The sequence below is a fragment of the Mustela putorius genome, unplaced genomic scaffold (genome assembly GCF_011764305.1).
Source record: "Mustela putorius furo isolate JIRA1106 unplaced genomic scaffold, ASM1176430v1.1 tig00003962_pilon_pilon_pilon, whole genome shotgun sequence".
Lineage (NCBI taxonomy): Eukaryota > Metazoa > Chordata > Mammalia > Carnivora > Mustelidae > Mustela > Mustela putorius.
This window is the reverse complement of record NW_025422106.1, coordinates 22,052,327-22,072,858: the sequence shown is the minus strand read 5'-3', so window position 1 is coordinate 22,072,858 and position 20,532 is coordinate 22,052,327. Positions and strand designations below refer to the sequence as shown.

The following is a 20,532-nucleotide window of genomic DNA, read 5'->3' as shown; positions in this document are numbered from 1 at the left end:
AGGCTTCCTGCTGAGCAGGGAGCCCCATCCGGGGCTCCATCTCAAGACACTGAGATTATAACTGTTAGAGTACAGTTGTTTTCTGAATCTAAAAGACACATGCTCTTAGTCTACAGAAGTGACTGGTCACCTACATACAAACAAACCAACAAAAACAAAGAAATAAATGAAAGCTATGTCTATCCATTAAGAAGAATTTGGGTACATTAGCCAGAGTCAATATTTTAGAAATCTACATAGAATCTTTTTCTTTTTGTTAATGCTCAAGAAAAAATTGAAGAAATTAACTCTCATGGACTAGACAGGTCAGGATTCAGCAGCTTACCTCAGCAAGACTGAAAATTTAGACGTCCATTTTTAGCACTCCACTCAATATTGCAGCAGTCATCCTCTTATCACCCGCCCCACTTACCCTTCACAATATCCTCCTTTCTTACCACTGCCAGGGGAATCATTCCTTCTGGATCTACAATCCATTCACTGAACTGTTCCTGCAGAGCCTGCTTCCTTGTATTGGCCACCTGAACTTTGACTTCTGTTATGCATTGTCTTTGTTCCTGTTTCTGTTTAATCTTCTCCTTCATCTTGCTTATTCTAAAGGATGTTGAAATAAAAGACATATTGAGTTCAGACATATTCACATTGTTCAAATGGCAGAAAAGAAGAATTCAGAGCCTTGAGAGAGGCCCCGGGATGGCTCCATCGGTTAAACCACTGACTCTTGATTTCAGCTCAGCTGGTGATCTCAGGGTCATGAGATCAGGCTTGCTTGGGGCTCCATGATCAATGCGGAGTCTGCTTAAGATTCTCTCTTCCTCATCCCCTTCCCCTCTTGCTTTTGCTCTCTGTCAAATAAATAAATAAATCTTAAAAATAAAATTAAAAAATAAACTTTGTTCCTGTCTTTACTCCATGAAATCTTTTTTTTTTTTAAAAGATTTTAAAAATTTATTTGAGAGAGAAAGAGAGAGCAAGAGCACCGAGGGAGAGGGGTAGGGACAAGCAGACTCCCTGCTGAGCACAGAGCCTGATTCCAAGCTTGATCCCAAGACCCTAAGATCATGACCTGGACTGAAGGCAAACTCTTAACCAACTGAGCCACCCAGACACCCGCCCCCACTGCCCATGAGATCTTTCTTGATTTAGGCTTGAAGTGACTCTTCCTCCTCCCAGCAGTTACTGAATTTGGCTAAATCATAGGCTGTCTTCTAGTATTATTTGACTTTTTATAGAGGTGGGCCTTATTTTACTAACAAAATACAATATGTAAGATGTGCTAAAAATAGCCCTATAAGCTTCCACATATACCTAAAAGCAAAGCTGAATGCACTAAGGCCTTGTAGTAATAAGGCTCTGTCTTCTCAGGACACAGAAATCATCTGGAAAGATTCTAATTCCAAGTCTAGAGTAGAAGCTAGAAGCTGCATTTATAACCAGCATCTTAGGTGATTCTGATGCCTCGGCTCAAACTTTTGATTTCTGTCTAGAAATATATGTTTCCTTTAAATATCTAGAGTCAAACACTTTGACAGCCTCTAAGCATAATAGTTATCCGTATATTCAGAGAGCTACATCACTCAGGTTGGAAGTGGAGAAAGTATCATGATTTTAATTTTCCCATATTCATCATCCCTATTAGGACTTCAAAACCCCTGAGCTGGTTTTGATTGAAACACCAAAATGACTCAGAATAATCAAAATAGCTGCTGGTTTCAAATACAATTTGTTTAAAGCAGGTCTTCATCTTTCAAAGAAAAAAGACTAAGGTGATCTGACAGATTTGGAAATGCAAAAGACTTTTCAGTTAGGACAAGCAAATTGGATACCTCTAATAATCCAAGAGAATCAATCAAAATCTGTCATTTCTTTATTATGCCCATATAAGGACTTCAAAATTCTCAAGGTAAACAGGCCTTCAAAAATAAACTTTGAAGCTTGAAAAAAAATATGGAAGTGGCTTAATAGTACACAAGGACCTGTTTCTGAGCTGCTGGAAGATAAATTAGGATTTTAAAGGAAGTGCTAAGTTTCTCTGATGCAAATGAGAAGCAGCCAAAGCTCCACCACTGATCTCAGTTCCACCAGTCCCTTCTCTGTTGGCTCTCCAGTCTGTCCACCACTCTTTCTCCCTCTGCTGCCTTACCTATCTCTTCCTCTCCTTCTCTCTCTGTCCTCCTTTTCCTTTCCATCTCTCTATACAGCATTCTCCCCAATTTCTAACTGCATTCTTAAAAAATATATATTTTATTTACGAGAGAGAGAGAAAGATATCACAAGCAAGGGAGAGTAGAGAGAGAAGCAGACTCCCCTCTCCTCCACAACTGCCAAGCAGGGAGTCCAGTGTGGGCTCCATCACAGGACCATGGGATCACAACCTGAGCCAAAGGCAGACACTTAACCAACTGAGCCACCCAGGCACCCACTATCTTCATTCTTTTTTTTTTTTTAAGATTTTATTAATTTACTTGACAGACAGAGATCACAGAGATCACAAGTAGGCAGAGAGGCAGGCAGAGAGAGAGAGGGGGAAGCAGGCTTCCTGCTGAGCAGAGAGCCCGATGCAGGGCTCGATCCCAGGATGCTGGGATCATGACCTGAGCCAAAGGCAGAGGCTTTAGCCCACTGAGCCACCCAGGCACCCCCACTATCTTCATTCTTGCATGACTTTCTATTCTTTGTCTGTACCTTTCTTCATTCAAACACTCAGTTACTCACTAAGTCAATCAGTTACTCATTCATTATGCAAACATTTCTTGGGTACCTGCTATGAATTGCCATTATAAAGCTTAGGGTCCAATGCAGAACAAGAAAAGTAAACAATATTGCATAATAAGTACTGGGTATCTCCAAATTCTCATGTGTACCAATCAGTGAAATATAAAAATGGATCAACAAACCTGGGTTTCTGTCATGTTTCCATCTGCCTAAAATACTTTTCTCCTTCTCTTTGTTTCCCCAGATCCTCTACATCCTTTAGGTCTCTGCTCAGACATCATTTCCTCCCTCTCGTTAAGAAACAAAGGCTAGTTTGTATTTCAGGGCTACTGTACATGAGACTCCAATTATAATCCAAATGGATTTTAAGTTGATTATGTAACTCATTCAGGAGTGAATAAAATTTCTCTTCTGTGGTCTGCATTATCTCATGAGGATATATATGTACATCAATCAACAGAACTTTATAGCATTCGAAATTCTTTGCATAATGTAGGGTAGACATAAACTACAAGCAGATCTAAGTATAAATCCACATTTAAAACATGGTAAAATGCAAAAATGGTCACAAATTCTTTCCATTCCTGTGCACATGTCCATTTGTAGGCAACCTGATTTGCAGCTCCTCTCATTGAGAGAATCTATTTCTGCATCCTTTGTGTCTGGCTGTGGCCAACTGACTTGCTTTGGCTAATGGGTCATTAGCAAACATGATGCATGCAAAAAGTTGAAAAATGTTAACAATTATATCACAACAAACGTGGAAAAATAAAAGAAAAGAAAAAGAAAAATGTTTGAACATCAGAGCTAGCCCTATTTTGTTGACCTTAGAGTACCTTCCACCACCATGTTGGCACTGGGCCTATGCTAGCCTGCTGGATGATGATCCAGTTATTGCCATAACTTTTGTAAACAGCCAACATCTTACTTCAGTGTATGAGTGAGTTCAAGTGATATGATGTGGAGCAGAAGTGAGCCATAAGCTCAGCCCAAAGTTATCAACCGGCAAAATCATGAGCCAATAAATTACTATTGATTTAGGCCACCAAGTTTTGAGGCATTTTGTTGTGTAGCAAAAGCTAAATAAGAAAATCTTCCCCATCTTAATAAGTGTTTTTGAGATGTTTTAAAGAAAGGCACAGTATAAATCTAACTGATTACAAAATAGATGTAGGAGCACTTGGGTGGCTCAGTTGGTTAAGCATCCGACTCTTGAATTGGGCTTAGGTCATGATCTCAGGGTTTTGAGATCAAGCTCCATGTTGGGATCCATGCTGGGCATGGAGCCTGCTTAAGATTCTCTCTTCTTCCTCTACCTGTCCTTCCCCATCCCCCACCAAAAAAAAAAAATAGAAGTAAAAATGTTCCCCTCCTAGTTACGATAATCCAAATTCTATTCATTCATCCAAGCAGTACAAGGAACATCTTCCTCTTATAGCAGCATTTGCCTTTATTTTATTAAAACTTAATGTTGTATTTCATCAAGAATCAGTTCTAACTAGCTTATGTGGAGAACTGACCATAAATTTTGAGTGTACCCAGTATACCACCAACTGGACCTAATTGAAGACTCTTTTCAGACTGCTGAATAACGGGATTTGTTTTAATCAATCATGTACTAACCTATGGATTCATTCTGTCCTATACAGTGTGATAGTTTTCCATTGTTATAAGTATAAACATTATAAATCTCTTTTTAAACTTTTTAAAAAACTTTTTAAAATTTCTGAATTTTCACTTTTTAAAACACTTTTTTTTTAAAGATTTTATTTATTTATTTGACACAGAGAGATCACAAGTAGGCAGAGAGGCAGGCAGGCAGAGAGAGAGAGAGAGAGGAGGAAGCAGGCTCACTGCCGAGCAGAGAGCCCGATGTGGGACTCGATCCCAGGACCCTGAGATCATGACCTGAGCCGAAGGCAGCGGCTTAACCCACTGAGCCACCCAGGCGCCCTTAAAACACTTTTTAAATTTAAAAGTTTTAAAACACTTTTTAAAATTTCTGAATTTTCACCCTCTGAAAACTAGTCAGTGAATTCTTCATTGCTGTATATTGCCTTGCCTGGAAAGTTAATAAATTCAGTTTTTGTTTGTTGGCTTTTAAGTTCTGGTTATCTTAGTTTCAAAAAGCTAAACTAGACTTCTTGCCATTGCTGGAAGATGTCTATATTATTTCCGTGATGAGTATTCCTATAACAATCCATATATGACATGTATCTACTTAATTATTATACTTACTTAATTCTAATATTTTGTATATTCAACATATATCTTACTAAGAAAAAATGTAAGTAACTCGTTAATCAATGATATTTGAACAGATTACACCTATTTAGACTTTTGTAAAATGATGAAAAGTATTTATCATAGCTTCTCCATTAAATACTGATAGTTAATTCCAAAGACTTCAAAATTAAATGCTCAATTACCCCAAATTAAGACATATTTTATAATAATCATATGTATCTAAAGACAAGATCAAAAAAGCAAAACACACACACAAGAAAGCTTTCATCATGATAGCAAAAACAGGATTAGAATAAGTTCATTAATTCATTTGACAAATATTTATTGAGCTTTACTTACATAAAGCAACATTAGATACTAGAGATGTGAAGATGAATATGGCTTATAGTTCCTGGCTTACATTATAGCAGGGGAAACAACCATTACAACTGTGATCAATGCAGTCCAGGAGAAACACACGAGGCAATGAGAGAGCATATAAGAGAACAATTTCACAGTGAAATGGTGTATGAGCTAAACCAGAAAGAATTGGTAACATAAAATGAAGAGGAAGAAGAACGATACAGCAGGAATGACATATAAAACACCGATATGGAGAGGAGTCAAGATGGCGGAGAAGTAGCAGGCTGAGACTACATCAGGCAGCAGGAGATCAGCTAGATAGCTTATCTAAAGATTGCAAACACCTACAAATCCAACAGGAGATTGAAGAGAAGAAGAACAGCAATTCTAGAAACAGAAAATCAACCACTTTCTGAAAGGTAGGACTGGCGGAGAAGTGAATCCAAAGCAACAGGAAGATAGATGGAGGTGGGGAGGGACCGGCTCCCCGCAAGCGGTGGAGCAACGGAGCACAAAATCAGGACTTTTAAAAGTCTGTTCTGCTGAGTTACATCCTCCAGAGGCTAAACTGGGTGAAGCCCACGCAGGGTCAGCGTGGCCTCAGGTCCCACAGGGTCACAGAAGGATTGGGGGTGTCTGAGTGTCACAGAGCTTACAGGTATTAGAACAGGGAAGCCGACTACAGAGACAGAGCCGAGGAGTGAGCTCTCAGCTTGGGGTTACCTTGAACCAGTCGCAGGCTCAGTGAGCTCAGAGCGCGACAGGAGGCCAGGGAGATGGGAGTAATTGGGCATATTCTCTGAGGGCGCACTGAGGAGTGAGGCCCCGAGCTCTCGGCTCCTCCAAGCCAGAGACTGGGAGGCCGTCATTTTCATTCCCATCCTCTGGAACTCTATGGAAAACATTCAGGGAACAAATGCTCCCGAAAGCAAACCTGAGCTGATTACTCAGCCCTGCCCCTGGTAAGGGTGGTACAATTCCGCCTGGGGCAAAGACACTTGAGAATCACCACAACAGGCCCCTCCCCCAGGAGATCAACAAGAAAACCAGCCAGGACCAAGTTCACCTACCAAGGAGTGCAGGTTCAATACCAAAGAGTGCAGCAGAATTCCAGAGGAGGAGAAAGCAAAGCACAGAGCTCATGGATTTCTCCCCATGATTTTTAGTCTTGAAGTTAATTTAATTTTTTTTTCAATTTTTTTTCTTCTTCTGCTAAATTTTTTTTAACTTAGTCTTGAAGTTAATTTAATTTTTTTTTCAATTTTTTTTCTTCTGCTGGTAATTTTTTTTTAACTTTTACCCTTTTCTTTTTTTAATGTTTTCTAACTAGTTTATCTAATATATATATATATATAATATATATATTTTTTTATATATATAAATATATATATATAAATATATATTTTATATATATATTTATTTATATATAAATATATATATATATTTCTTTTTATATTTTTTTATATTTTTTCTTTATTTGTTTCTTTTTTTTTTCCTGAACCTCTTTTTATCCCCTTTCTACCCGCCCCCCCCCCCGTGATTTGGGATCTCTTCTGATTTGGTTAAAGCGTATTTTCCTGGGGTCTTTGCCACCCTTTTAGTATTTTACTTGCCCCTTCATATACTCTTATCTGGACAAAATGACAAGACGGAAAAATTCAACACAAAAAAAAGAACAAGAGGCAGTACCGAAGGCTAGGGACCTAATCAATACAGACATTGGTAATATGTCAGATCTAGAGTTCAGAATGATGATTCTCAAGGTTCTAGCCAGGCTTGAAAAAGGCATGGAAGATATTAGAGAAACCCTCTCAGGAGATATAAAAGCCCTTTCTGGAGAAATAAAAGAACTAAAATCTAACTAAGTTGAAATAAAAAAAGCTATTAATGAGGTGCAATAAAAAATGGAGCTCTCACTGCTAGGATAAATGAGGCAGAAGAAAGAATTAGCGATATAGAAGACCAAATGACAGAGAATAAAGAAGCTGAGCAAAAGAGGGACAAACAGCTACTGGACCACGAGGGGAAAATTTGAGAGATAAGTGACACCATAAGATGAAACAACATTAGAATAATTGGGATTCCAGAAGAAGAAGAAAGAGAGAGGGGAGCAGAAGGTATATTGGAGAGAATTATTGGAGAGAATTTCCCTGATATTGGCAAAGGGAACAAGCATCAAAATCCAGGAGGTGCAGAGAACCCCCCCCCCAAAATCAACAAGAATAGGTCCACACCCTGTCACCTAATAATACAATTTGCAAGTCTCAGTGACAAAGAGAAAATCCTGAAAGCAGCCCGGGAAAAGAAGTCTGTAACATACAATGGTAAAAATATTAGATTGGCAACAGACTTATCCACAGAGACCTGGCAGGCCAGAGAGAGCTGGCATGATATATTCAGAGCACTAAATGAGAAAAACATGCAGCCAAGAATACTATATCCAGCTAGGCTATCATTGAAAATAGAAGGAGAGATAAAAACTTCCAGGACAAACAAAAACTGAAAAAATTTGCAAACACCAAACCAGCGCTACAGGAAATACTGAAAGGGGTCCTCTAAGCAAAGAGAGAGCCTAAAAGTAGTAGATCAGAAAGTAACAGAGACAATATACAGTAACAGTTCCCTTACAGGCAATACAATGGCACTAACTTCATATCTCTCAATAGTTACCCTGAATGTTAATGGGCTAAATGCCCCAATCAAAAGACACAGGGTATCAGAATGGATAAAAAAACAAAACCCATCTATATGTTGCCTACAAGAAACTCATTTTAGACCCGAAGACACCTCCAGATTTAAAGTGAGGGGGTGGAAAACAATTTACCATGCTAATGGGCATCAGAAGAAAGCAGGGGTGGCAATCCTTGTATCAGATCAATTAGATTTTAAGCCAAAGACTATAATAAGAGATGAAGAAGAACACTATATCATACTCAAAGGATCTGTCCAACAAGAAGATCTAACAATTTTAAATATCTATGCCCCTAACATGGGAGCAGCCAACTATATAAACCAATTAATAACAAAATCAAAGAAACACATCAACAATAATACAATAAGAGTAGGGCACTTTAACACTCCCCTCACTGAAATGGACAGATCATCCAAGCAAAAGATCAACAAGGAAATAAAAGCCCTAAATGACACACTGGACCAGATGGACATCACAGATATAGTCAGAACATTTCATCCCAAAGCAACAGAATACACATTCTTCTCCAGTGCACATGGAACATTCTCCAGAATACCTCACATCCTGAGTCCTAAATCAGGTCTCAACTGGTATCAAAAGATTGGGATCATTCCCTGCATATTTTCAGACCACAATGCTCTAAAGCTAGAACTCAATCACAGGAGGAAATTTGGAAAGAACCCAAATACATGGAGACTAAACAGCATCCTTTTAAAGAATGAATGGGTCAACCAGGAAATTAAAGAAGAATTGAAAAAAATCATGGAAACAAATGATAATGAATACACAATGGTTCAAAATCTGTGGGACACAGCAAAGGCAGTCCTGAAAGGAAAATATATAGTAGTACAAGCCTTTCTCAAGAAACAAGAAAGGTCTCAAGCACACAACCTAACCCTACACCTAAAGGAGCTGGAGAAAGAACAAGAAAGAAAGCCTAAACACAGCAGGAGAAGAGAAATCATAAAGATCAGAGCAGAAATCAATGAAATAGAAACCAAAAAAACAATAGAGCAAACCAATGAAACTAGGAGCTGGTTCTTTGAAAGAATTAATAAGATTGATAACCCCCTGGCCAGACTTCTCAAAAAGAAAAGAGAAAGGACCCAAATAAATAAAATCATGAATGAAAAAGGAGAAATCACAACTAACACCAAAGAAATACAAACAATTATAAGAACATTCTATGAGCAACTCTACGCCAACAAATTTGACAATCTGGAAGAAATGGATGCATTCCTAGAGACATATAAACTACCAAAACTGAGCCAGGAGGAAATAGAACACCTGAACAGACCTGTAACCAGTAAGGAGATTGAAACAGACATTTTAAAAATCTCCAAACAAACAAAAGCCCAGGGCCAGACAGCTTCCCAGGGGAATTCTACCAAATATCTATTTATGTATTTATTTTAAAGATTTTATTTATTCATTTGACAGACAGATATCACAAGTAGGTAGAGAGAGAGAGGAGGAAGCAGGCTCCCTGCCAAGCAGAGAGCCCAATGCAGGGCTTGATCCCAGGATCCTGGGATCATGACCTGAGCTGAAAGCTTAACCCACTGAGCCACCCAGGCGCCCCTCTACCAAACATTTAAAGAAGAACTAATTCCTATTCTCCTGAAACTGTTCCGAAAAATAGAAATGGAAGGAAAACTTCCAAACTCATTTTATGAGGCCAGCATCACCTTGATCCCAAAACCAGACAAGGATCCCACCAAAAAAGAGAACTACAGACCAATATCCTTGATGAACACAGATGCGAAAATTCTCACCAAAATACTAGCCAATAGGATCCAACAGTACATTAAAAGAATTATTCACCATGACCAAGTGGGATTTATTTCAGGGCTGCAAGTTTGGTTCAACATCCGTAAATCAATCAATGTGATGCAACACATTAATAAAAGAGAGAACAAAAACCATATGATACTCTCAATAGATGCTGAAAAAGCATTTGACAAAGTACAGCATCCCTTTCTGATCAAAACTCTTCAGAGTGTAGGGATAGAAGGCACATACCTCAATATTATCAAAGCCATCTATGAAAAACCCACTGCAAATATCATTCTCAATGGAGAAAAACTGAAAGCTTTTTTGATAAGGTCAGGAACATAGCAGGGACGTCCATTATCACCACTGCTATTCAACATAGTACTAGAAGTGCTAGCCTCAGCAATCAGACAACAAAAGGAAATTAAAGGCATCCAAATCCGCAAAGAAGAAGTCAAACTATCACTCTTTGCAGATGATATGATACTATATGTGGAAAACCCAAAAGACTCCACTCCAAAACTGCTAGAACTTATACAGGAATTCTGTAAAGTGTCAGGATATAAAATCAATGCACAGAAATCAGTTGCATTTCTCTACATCAACAACAAGACAAAAGAAAGAGAAATTAAGGAGTCAATCCCATTTACAATTGCACCCAAAACTATAAGATACCTAGGAATAAACCTAACCAAAGAGGCTAAAATCTGTACTCAGAAAACTATAAAGTACTCATGAAAGAAATTGAGGAAGACACAAAGAAATGGGAAAATGTTCCATGCTCAGGGATTGGAAGAACAAATATTGTGAAAATGTCTATGCTACCTAAAGCAATCTACACATTTAATGCAATTCCTATCAAAATCCCACCCATTTTTTTCAAAGAAATGGAACAAATAATCCTAACATTTATATGGAACCAGAAAAGACCTCGAATAGCCAGAGAAATATTGAAAAAGAAAGCCAAAGTTGGTGGCATCACAATTCCAGACTTCAAGCTCTATTACAAAGCTGTCATCATCAAGACAGCATGGTACTGGCACAAAAACAGGCACATAGATTGATGGAACAGAATAGAGAGCCCAGAAATAGACCCAAAACTCTATGGTCAACTAATCTTTGACAAAGCAGGAAAGAATGTCCAATGGAAAAAAGATAGCCTCTTCAACAAATGGTGCTGGGAAAATTGGACAGCCACATGCAGAAAAATGAAATTGGACCATTTCCTTATACCACACACGAAAATAGACTCAAAATGGATGAAGGACCTCAATGTGAGAAAGGAATCCATCAAAATCCTTGAGGAGAACACAGGCAGCAACCTCTTCGACCTCAGCCACAGCAACATCTTCCTAGGAACATCGCCAAAGGCAAGGGAAGCAAGAGCAAAAATGAACTATTGGGATTTCATCAAGACCAAAAGCTTCTGCACAGCAAAGGAAACAGTTAACAAAATCAAAAGACTGACAGAATGGGAGAAGATATTTGCAAATGACATATCAGATAAAGGGCTAGTGTCCAAAATCTATAAAGAACTTATCAAACTCAATACCCAAAGAACAAATAATCCAATCAAGAAATGGGCAGAGGACATGAACAGACATTTCTGCAAAGAAGACATTCAGATGGCCAACAGACACATGAAAAAGTGCTCCACATCACTTGGCATCAGGGAAATACAAATCAAAACCACAATGAGATACCACCTCACACCAGTCAGAATGGCTAAAATTAACAAGTCAGGAAATGACAGATGCTGGCAAGGATGCAGAGGAAGGGGAGCCCTCCTACACTGTTGGTGGGAATGCAAGCTGGTGCAACCACTCTGGAAAACAGCATGGAGGTTCCTCAAAAAGTTGAAAATAGAACTCCTCTATGACCCAGCAATTGCACTACTGGGTATTTACCCTAAAGATACAAACATAGTGATCCAAAGGGGTACATGCACCTGAATATTTATAGCAGCAATGTCTACAATAGCCAAACTATGGAAAGAACCTAGATGTCCATCAACAGATGAATGGATCAAGAAGATGTGGTATATATATACAATGGAATACTATGCAGCCATCAAAAGAAATGAAATCTTGCCATTTGTGATGACGTGGATGGAACCAGAGGGTATCATGCTTAGCGAAATAAGTCAATCAGAGAAAGACAACTATCATATGATCTCCCTGATATGAGGAAATGGAGATGCAACATGGGGGGTTCAGGGGGTAGGAGAAGAATAAATGAAACAAAATGAGATTGGGAGGGAGACATACCATAAGTGACTCTTAATCCCACAAAACAAACTGAGGGTTGCTGGGGGGAGAGGGGTCAGGAGAGGGGGGTGGGGTTATGGCCATTGGGGAGGGTATGTGCTATCATGAGTACTGTGAAGTGTGTAAACCTGGCGATTCACAAACCTGTACCCCTGGGGATAAAAATATACGTTTATAAAAAATAAAAAATTAAAAAAAAAAAACCTGCTATGGAAAGAAGCATAATATGTTTGAAAACTGAAAGTAATCCTGTGTGCCTGGAGTATGGAATGTGAGAAGAGAGGCGGCAGCCAGGTAAGTTCGGGACCAGTAGGTAATACAAGGAAAGTCTTATAGGCCTAGTTAGGGATTTTAGTCTTTATCCTAAGAGTAAATAGAGACCCTTAAAAATTTCTACATTTGGGAAAAACATGATAAGATTAACTTTTTTAAAATACTCTTTGTAGAAAACCCCCCAAAAAACACCAAAAAATTGCCAGAACTGACACAAGAATTCAGCAGTCACAAGATATAAAATTGATGCACAGAAGTCTGTTGCATTTCTGTACACCAATAATGAAGGAGCAGAAAGAGAAATCAAGGAACTGAACCCATTTACAAGTGCACCCAAACCATAAGATACCCAGGAATAAACCTAGTCAAAGAGGTAAAAAGATCTCTACTCTGAACACTATAGAATACTTACTAAAGAAATTGAAGTAGACACAAAGAAATAAAAAAAATATTCCATGCTCATGGATGTCTACACTACCCAAAGCAATCTACACATTCAATGCAATCTCTATCAAAATAACACCAGCATTTTTCACAGAGTTGGAACACACAATCCTAAAATCCTAAAATCCTAAAATTTGTATAGAACCATAAAAGACCCCCAAATAGTCAAAGGAATATTGGAAAAGAAAACCAAAGCGGAGACATCACAATTCTGAACTTCAAGTTCTAGTACAGAGCTGTAATCATCAAGATAGTATGGTAGTGGCACAAAAGCAGACATATAGATCAATGGAACAGAATAGAGAACCCAGAAAGGGACCCTCAACTCTATGGTCAACTAATCTTCAACAAAGTCGGAAAGGATATTCAATGGAAAAAAGTCTCTTCAATAAATGGTGTTGAAAATATTGGACAGCCACATGCAGAAGAATGAAACTGGACCACTTTATTACACCACACACAAAAATAAATTCAAAATGGACGAAAGATCTAAATGTGAGAAAGGAATCTATCAAAATCCTTGAGAAGAACACAGACAGCAACCTCTGTGACCTTGGCCACAGCAACTCTTCTTTTTAAGATTTTATTTATTTATCAAAGAGAGAGAAAGAGCAAGTGACCACAAGTAGGGAGAGCAGTAGGTAGAGGGAGAAACAGGCTCCTGGTTGAGCTGGGAGCCCGATGTGGGACTCCATCCCAAGACCCTGGGATCATGACCTGAGCTGAAGGCAGCCGCTTAACTGACTGAGCCACCCAGGCATCTCAGCCACAACAACTTCTTACTAGACATGTCTCTGGGGACAAGAGAAAAAAAAGCAAAAATAAACTTTTGGAACTTAGTCAAGTTAAAAAGCTTCTGCAAAGCAAGGGAACAATCAACACAACTAAAAGGCAACCTACAGAATGGGAGAAGGTATTTTCAAACAACATATTGGATAAAGGGCTAGTATCCAAAAATCTATAAAGATTTTATCAAACTCAACACCCGAAAAATTAAAAATCCAGTTAAGAAATGGGCAGAAGATTAACTTTTTTAAAAAAGATTTTGTTTATTTGAGGAAAGGGAACACAAGCAGTGGGAGTAGGAGAGGGTGAAGCAGGCTCCCCACTGAGCAGGGATCCTGATTCAGGGCTTGATTCCAGGATCCTGGGATCATGACCTGAGCCAAAGGCAGACATTTAATGACTGAGCCACCCAGGTGTCCTAGAAGATTAATCTTTTTAAAAAATCACTTCATTATAAGTAATGAATAGACTGCAAGAGGACAAGAGTGAATGGAAACATATTAGGTAGGAGACTGTGGCAATAGCAAAGGTGAAACCTGATAGTAGCTTAGACTAGGGTGACGGCAGCAGGGAAGGTTGGAAATGAGAAAATTTGAGAGGAGGTAAAATCCACAGGACTTAATGATCAATGAGAAGTACATAGTGAGGAAGAAGAAGGTGTCAAGGTTCATCTCTTGGGTTTGGTCTTGAAAATCTTGATGCACAGCCTAGAAAGACAATATGACTTTTGAAACTGAAGTGCCTGTGAAATATCCAAGTACAGATACTGATTAGTTGCACATACTGGTCTGAAGCTCAAAAAAGGCATTTGGATTAGAGATATAAATCTAAGAGCATGAAGACATAGATGGTAGCTGAAGTCATGTGTTGAAATGAGAGCACTCAAGGATGATTTGGGAGTGACCGGAGAACCACAACTTAAGGAATCTTAATATTTGAAGATCAGATGGCAGAGAATGAGCCGGCACAGGATGCTGAGAAGGACTAAAAAGAGGTGGAAGGAAAACAACTAAAGAATAATAACATGGAAGGGAAAGGACAGAGTATCTCAAGGAGGAAATGGTCAACATTGTTGAATATTGGTAAGAGGCCAAGTAAGACGAAGATTGCAAACTTTCCATTGGGCCTAGAAACATGGAGAACATTGTGATCTCAGTAGGCGACATTTATTGAAGAGAGTCTGGAATGAAGGCCAGATAGAACAGATTGAGAAACGTGTTGGAAATGGGGAAAATGTACATGGACACCTGCTTTGATAAATTTAGCTATGTTTTAGTTATAGTTCTTCAACTCGAGCGTGTAAGTTCCTCATGACAAGAACCAAATTTTGTAATTTTTCCCTATAAGGTATGGCTCAACATGGAGCACTTGGTAGTTATGCAACAAATACTGTTTAGCTGAGTGAAGACTCCTCAATAAATCTGTTATTAATTTATCTAACCAAAATTTGGTATTTGTTAGATAACAAATATTATCATGCCAAGCATTGTGCTCAGTGTTGAAAACATAGACATAATAGAAAAATAGTCCTTGTCTTCAAAGAAATTATGGGAAGGTAAATCAACAATTACATTGTAATGTGCTAAAGGCTGACACAAGCCTACAGGAGCTCCAGAAATATAAAGCAAGAGTAGATAATCCAAAGCAGATGTGACAGAAGGTATCCCAGAGGATGTGATACTAGGGCTGATTCTTTTTTATTATTATTTATTTGTTTGTTTGTTTGAGAGAGAGAGAGACAGGGCAAGAGCAAGCTCAGGGGTGGGAATGGGGGTGGGGCAGAGAGCATCCTAAGCAGACTCTGCACTGAGCATTGAGCCTGATCTCACAGTCGTGATCAGGACCTGAGCCAAAACCAAGAGTCTGACCTTCAAAAGTCTGTACCACCCAGGTGCCCAGATACTTGGGCTGATTCTTGAAGCACAGGAAAAATTGTCCAGCAAGAAAAAGGAAGGGGATGTTGTTCTAGACATGGAAAATTTGCACTCTGGATTAGAGGAGAGGGCATCTGGCTAGTGGTTTTGATTAGTTGATATGTAAGAGATAATAAAATTGATGTACATAAAGAATGCCACCTATCTAGCCCAGATGAACGAAATCACTACATGCTGGGTATATCAGATCTAGTGCCTGCAAGTTTTGAAGCTGGCCTTCATGGTGAAGATTTCTATTTCCAAATGAGGTAGTTGAGTTCCAACTGAACCACCTTCCTGGAAGAGTCTGCTTTAGAGGGCATTTCCCCATGGATGTTTCCCACTGGAGTCCTGGAGAGCATCTGTTTTGAAGGTATAGGACTGAGGTATGGCAGAGGATGTAAAAACAAATGAAGTAGCCCATAAGGTCTTCAGTCTGTTCTCTTCTATAAAGAGAAAACAAATCCTATTTTCTTCTGAGGGAAACAGTTACCGAATAGTTTTAGATGAATCAAAAGTTTTATCTGGCAAGTCCTAGGAATTTATGGACAAGTTGGACAATCTTACTCTAGGAACCACGCTCTCAGGCATTATACCAGATATCCAGCCCCAGCTGTAGGGATTTGACTCAGGAACTTCATCTCAGTCTTTTTAACATTAGGAATGTCCTATGCCACTGAAGCAAGACCATGGACCCATTCAACATCAGGTTACAGGATGTGTGTTTGTAGAATATTAGGATAACATCCAAAAAGACCATGATTTCTCAGCCCACAACTACTTCAATTTCTAAGTACTTCATAATGGGATATATAACAGATGCATCAAAGTGGTTTAGAGATAGATGTGCAACTAGTCCATGTATATACATTATTATTATGTTTCAGGTTGAATAAAAGTAGAACCTGTTTGATGAAGTCCTAACACACACCATTGGGTAGAATAGTCAAACACTATTAAAAAAAAAAAAAGAGCATTTTCCTTATCTAGCCACTCACTTTTGGCATAACCTGTTTTACTAGATTGATAAATAATGATATTCAATACAAATCAACAAAATTATTGATATTAATAATGTCACCTGTGGGAGAAGCACCAATGGGATTTCCTAGCACAATATAAGCACTAGGGTTTGGCTCACTAGAGAGGTGACATCTGGTGTGGAATATGAGCAGACAGACATCTGTCTAGGAAGTCACTGTCTCCTGGCGACTGCAGAAGATCCATATCAAGGAAGAAACATTCCCTTACTCTTGCCAAGTCCTAGTAGCTGATGTATTGTAAGCATAAATTAGACATTTGGGTTTGTTTTACAGTGAAAAATTATATTTAAAAGGCTAAAACTAGGGGTGCCTGGGTGGCTCAGTGGGTTAAAGCCTCTGCCTTTGGCTCAAGTCATGGTCCCAGGGTCCTAGGATTGAGCCCCGCATCAGGCTCTCTGCTTGGCGGGAGCCTGCTTCCCCCTGCCTCTCTGCCTACTTGGGATCTCTGTCTGTCAAAATAAATAAATAAATAATCTTTTTTAAAAACAGACTAAAAATAATAAAGAGGTCATAAAAAATGGTAGAACTAAAACTCACCTATTATATCCATAGATGTAAATATGCTAAAAGCCTTCCTATTAAAAGATTCTAATTGAATTATAAAACAGAGTGTTCTACACTGTATATTCTGTACATAGAGAAAACACAAATTAAGATTACTCAGAAAAGTTGCAAATAAAAAGATGAACAAAAATATTCTATGAAAATACATATAAAAGAAAGTGGGGGTTGCAATGTTATCATCAGATGAGGTTGAATTTTGGAAAATAATTATAAAGATGATATTTTAGAAAGAGTACAATATAATGGAGGTTTTTACAATATGCCCAATTTATACATATAATTTGACCAAAACTGTTGAAAGTTGCACGTGAGAATGGGGATGGAGTTTGTTTTTGGAAACACAAAGAGTAAGCACTTCGAAGTAAACTGGCAAAATCTTTGTAGATACCACATTCTAATAGAAACACAATGGATGTCACATAGTCTGCATTAAGTTCTTTGAACGCTGTACAGGAATTAACTTGTAGGGAATTATCAAGTAAAAAAAAATTATTAAGTAAAATAAAGGCTTCTGTGTCTTTCTCTCTTAGTTTTTACTTGGTTGGGGTAAACTTAATGCTTAAACATGTATACTGACTTATTTTTCTCCTTTATGCAGCTATGGGGGAGAAAGAAACTCTATGCAAAATTTTGTTGTGATTTTTTTCTCTTTGTGGGTTAAATGTTCCATTATTAGTCCATAAGGGTAATAAAGAGTTATCACAGGAAAAATGCCAAAAAGATATTTCAATGTGCAGCACAGACTCATCAAAATAAAGCAACAGATGTAGAGATCAGAGATTATTACCAAGCCAGAACCTGATAGGCATCACTAGAACTGCGACACAGGAAAAGATCCGAGTTTTTGCCTTGGGTCTAAGATCCACTTTCTAGTTCATTTGAACTCTCATCTAGGATCAGGACTGTGTATCAGGGCTGATGGAGAAAAGTGAAGAAATTTATAATATAAGAGGCCCCACTTCCCCGGAATAGTGTTAAGTTCGAACATTAATAATAATAATATCTGTGATTTAAAAATTTTTTAATTTTAATCCATTAACTAATTACATCTTTGTAGTTTTTTTACTGTTTAAATTTTTTATTTTTTAAAATATCATATAGTAAAATTGACCTTTTTCGGGACATAGTTGTATAAATTTAAACATATGTGTAAATATGTGTGTAACCACCACCATAATCAGTCTATTGAAAGTCTGTAATTCTGGGATGCCTGGGTGGCTCAGTGGGTTAAGTCTGTGCCTTCAACTCAGGTCATGATCTCAGGGTCCTGGGATGGAGCCCGAACTGAGCTCTCTCCTCAGAAGGGAGCCTACTTCCCTTCCTCTCTCTCTCTGCCCGCCTCTCTGCCTACTTGTGATCTCTAGCTGTCAAATAAATAAATAAAATCCTAAAAAAAAAAAAAAAGCCTGTAATTCTATTTTTAAAAGATTTTATTTATTTATTTATTTATTTGAGAGAGAGACACATACACAGAGATATCGACAGAGAGTACAAGCAGGGAGAAGAGGGAGGAACAGTCTCCCCGCTGAGCAGGGAGCCCAACTTGGGCACCCATGCCAGGTCCCTGGGATCCTGACCTGAGCAGAAGGCAGACGCTCAACTGACTGAGCCACCCAGGTGCCTCTATAATCCTATTTTAAGAGTAAATACTTTCCAGGGGCACCTGGGTGGCTTAGTTCATAGAATGAGACTCTTGATCTCAGGGCTGTAAGTTCAGTCCCCATGTTGAGTGTAGAGATTACTTTAAAACAAAATCTTAAAAATAAAAAAAATGTTTAAAAAGAACAAATACCAACAAACTGAGGGTTGCTGGGGGGAGGGGGTTTGGGAGAAGGGGGTGGTATTATGGACATTGGGGAGGGTATGTGCTTTGGTGAGTGCTGTGAAGTGTGTAAACCTGGTGATTCACAGACCTGTACCACTGGGGATAAAAATACATGTTTATAAAAAATAAAAAATTATATTAAAAAAAAAGAACAAATACTTTTCTTTCTTTTTTTAAAGATTTATTTATTTATTTGAGAGAAAGCATGAGTGTGGGGGTGGGAAAGAGGAACAAGCAGACTCCCCACTGAGCAGGGAGCCCAGTGTGGGACTGGACCCCAGGACTCTGGGATCATGACCTGAGCCGAAGGCAGATGCTTAACTTACTGAGCCACCCAGGTGCCCCAACAAAAATCTTTCATTATCAATTCACAATGAGGCAGTTGTGACTTATAAAATATGCATTCCCAAGCATGGAAGGAATCAGGTTTTAGAGGGAAAAGATACTGAAATAGATGTTAAAAGAAAAGAAAATATGAGCAAAATGACACAAACATAACCTTATCAGTTTTGCAAAATTACACGTAAGAATTAAAGTCCACTTTAAACATTGGGGTAGAGTTGGTCCTTCTTTTCACTACATCTATATCTTTGGGGTAAATACCCAGTAGTGCAATTGCAGGGTCATAGGGAAGCTCTATTTTTAATTTCTTAAGGAATATCCACACTGTTCTCCAAAGTGGCTGCACCAACTTGCATTCCCAACTACAGTGTAAGAGGTTTCCCCTTTCTCCACATCCTCTCCAACATACGTTGTTTCCTGTCTTGCTAATTTTGGCCATTTTAACTGGTGTAAGGTGGTCTCTCAATGTGGTTTTAATTTGAATCTCCCTGATGGCTAGTAATGATGAGCATTTTTTCATGTGTCTGATAGAACCAAGACGTGCTTTGACGGACGAATGGATAAGGAAGATGTGGTCCATATACACTATGGAGTATTCTGCCTCCATCAGAAAGGATGAATACCCAACTTTTGTATCCACATGGAGGGGACTGGAAGAGATGATGCTGAGTGAAATAAGTCAAGCAGAGAGAGTCAATTATCATATGGTTTCACTTATTTGTGGAGCATAACAAATAACATGGAGGACATAGGGAGATGGAGAGAAGGGAGTTGAGGGAAATTGGAAGGGGAGATGAACCATGAGAGACTATGGACTCTGAAAAACAATGTGAGGGTTTTGAAGGCGCCAGGGGTGGGAGGTTGGGGGAGCCAGGTGTTGGGTATTATGGAGGGCACATATTGCACGGAACACTAGGTGTGGTACATAAACAATGAATTCTGTTATGCTGAAAAGAAATTAAAAAAAAATTAAAGTCCACTTTAATTCTTAATCTGTCATTCAGAAACGTCGATGAAAAGCAATAAAGGTATACTGTATATGTAAAACTTACAAACAACAGTGATAGTTTATTTTTCAGACAAGCAGCTACCACTATAAAAATTGTCCCAAATCAGTAAGGAGTATCTTCCCTATCTATGGTTCTTAGACACCAAACAGAAACAAATCCCTTTTTATCCAGGGAAGTAGTCAGATGAAAAATTTTTGGACCAGGTTGAGGCAAAGGGATACTTTAACATCATCACAAGAGGATAAAGTCTTGACAAACCAAACAAAAAATTTATTCATCTTTTTCCTTGGATATAA

The 20,532-nt window shown here is 38.5% G+C and overlaps 1 protein-coding gene across 2 annotated transcripts in view; it reads right to left on the bottom strand.

The window, feature by feature from the left end:
• Positions 1–20,532, bottom strand: part of EFCAB5 (EF-hand calcium binding domain 5) — a 163,097-nt gene that overhangs the window by 88,530 nt on the left and 54,035 nt on the right. For both annotated transcript variants that reach the window (XM_045070255.1, XM_045070256.1), the window contains one exon: positions 438–594. In XM_045070255.1, coding sequence (XP_044926190.1) covers positions 438–594 — 157 coding nt within the window. The remainder of the gene's footprint in view (positions 1–437; positions 595–20,532) is intronic.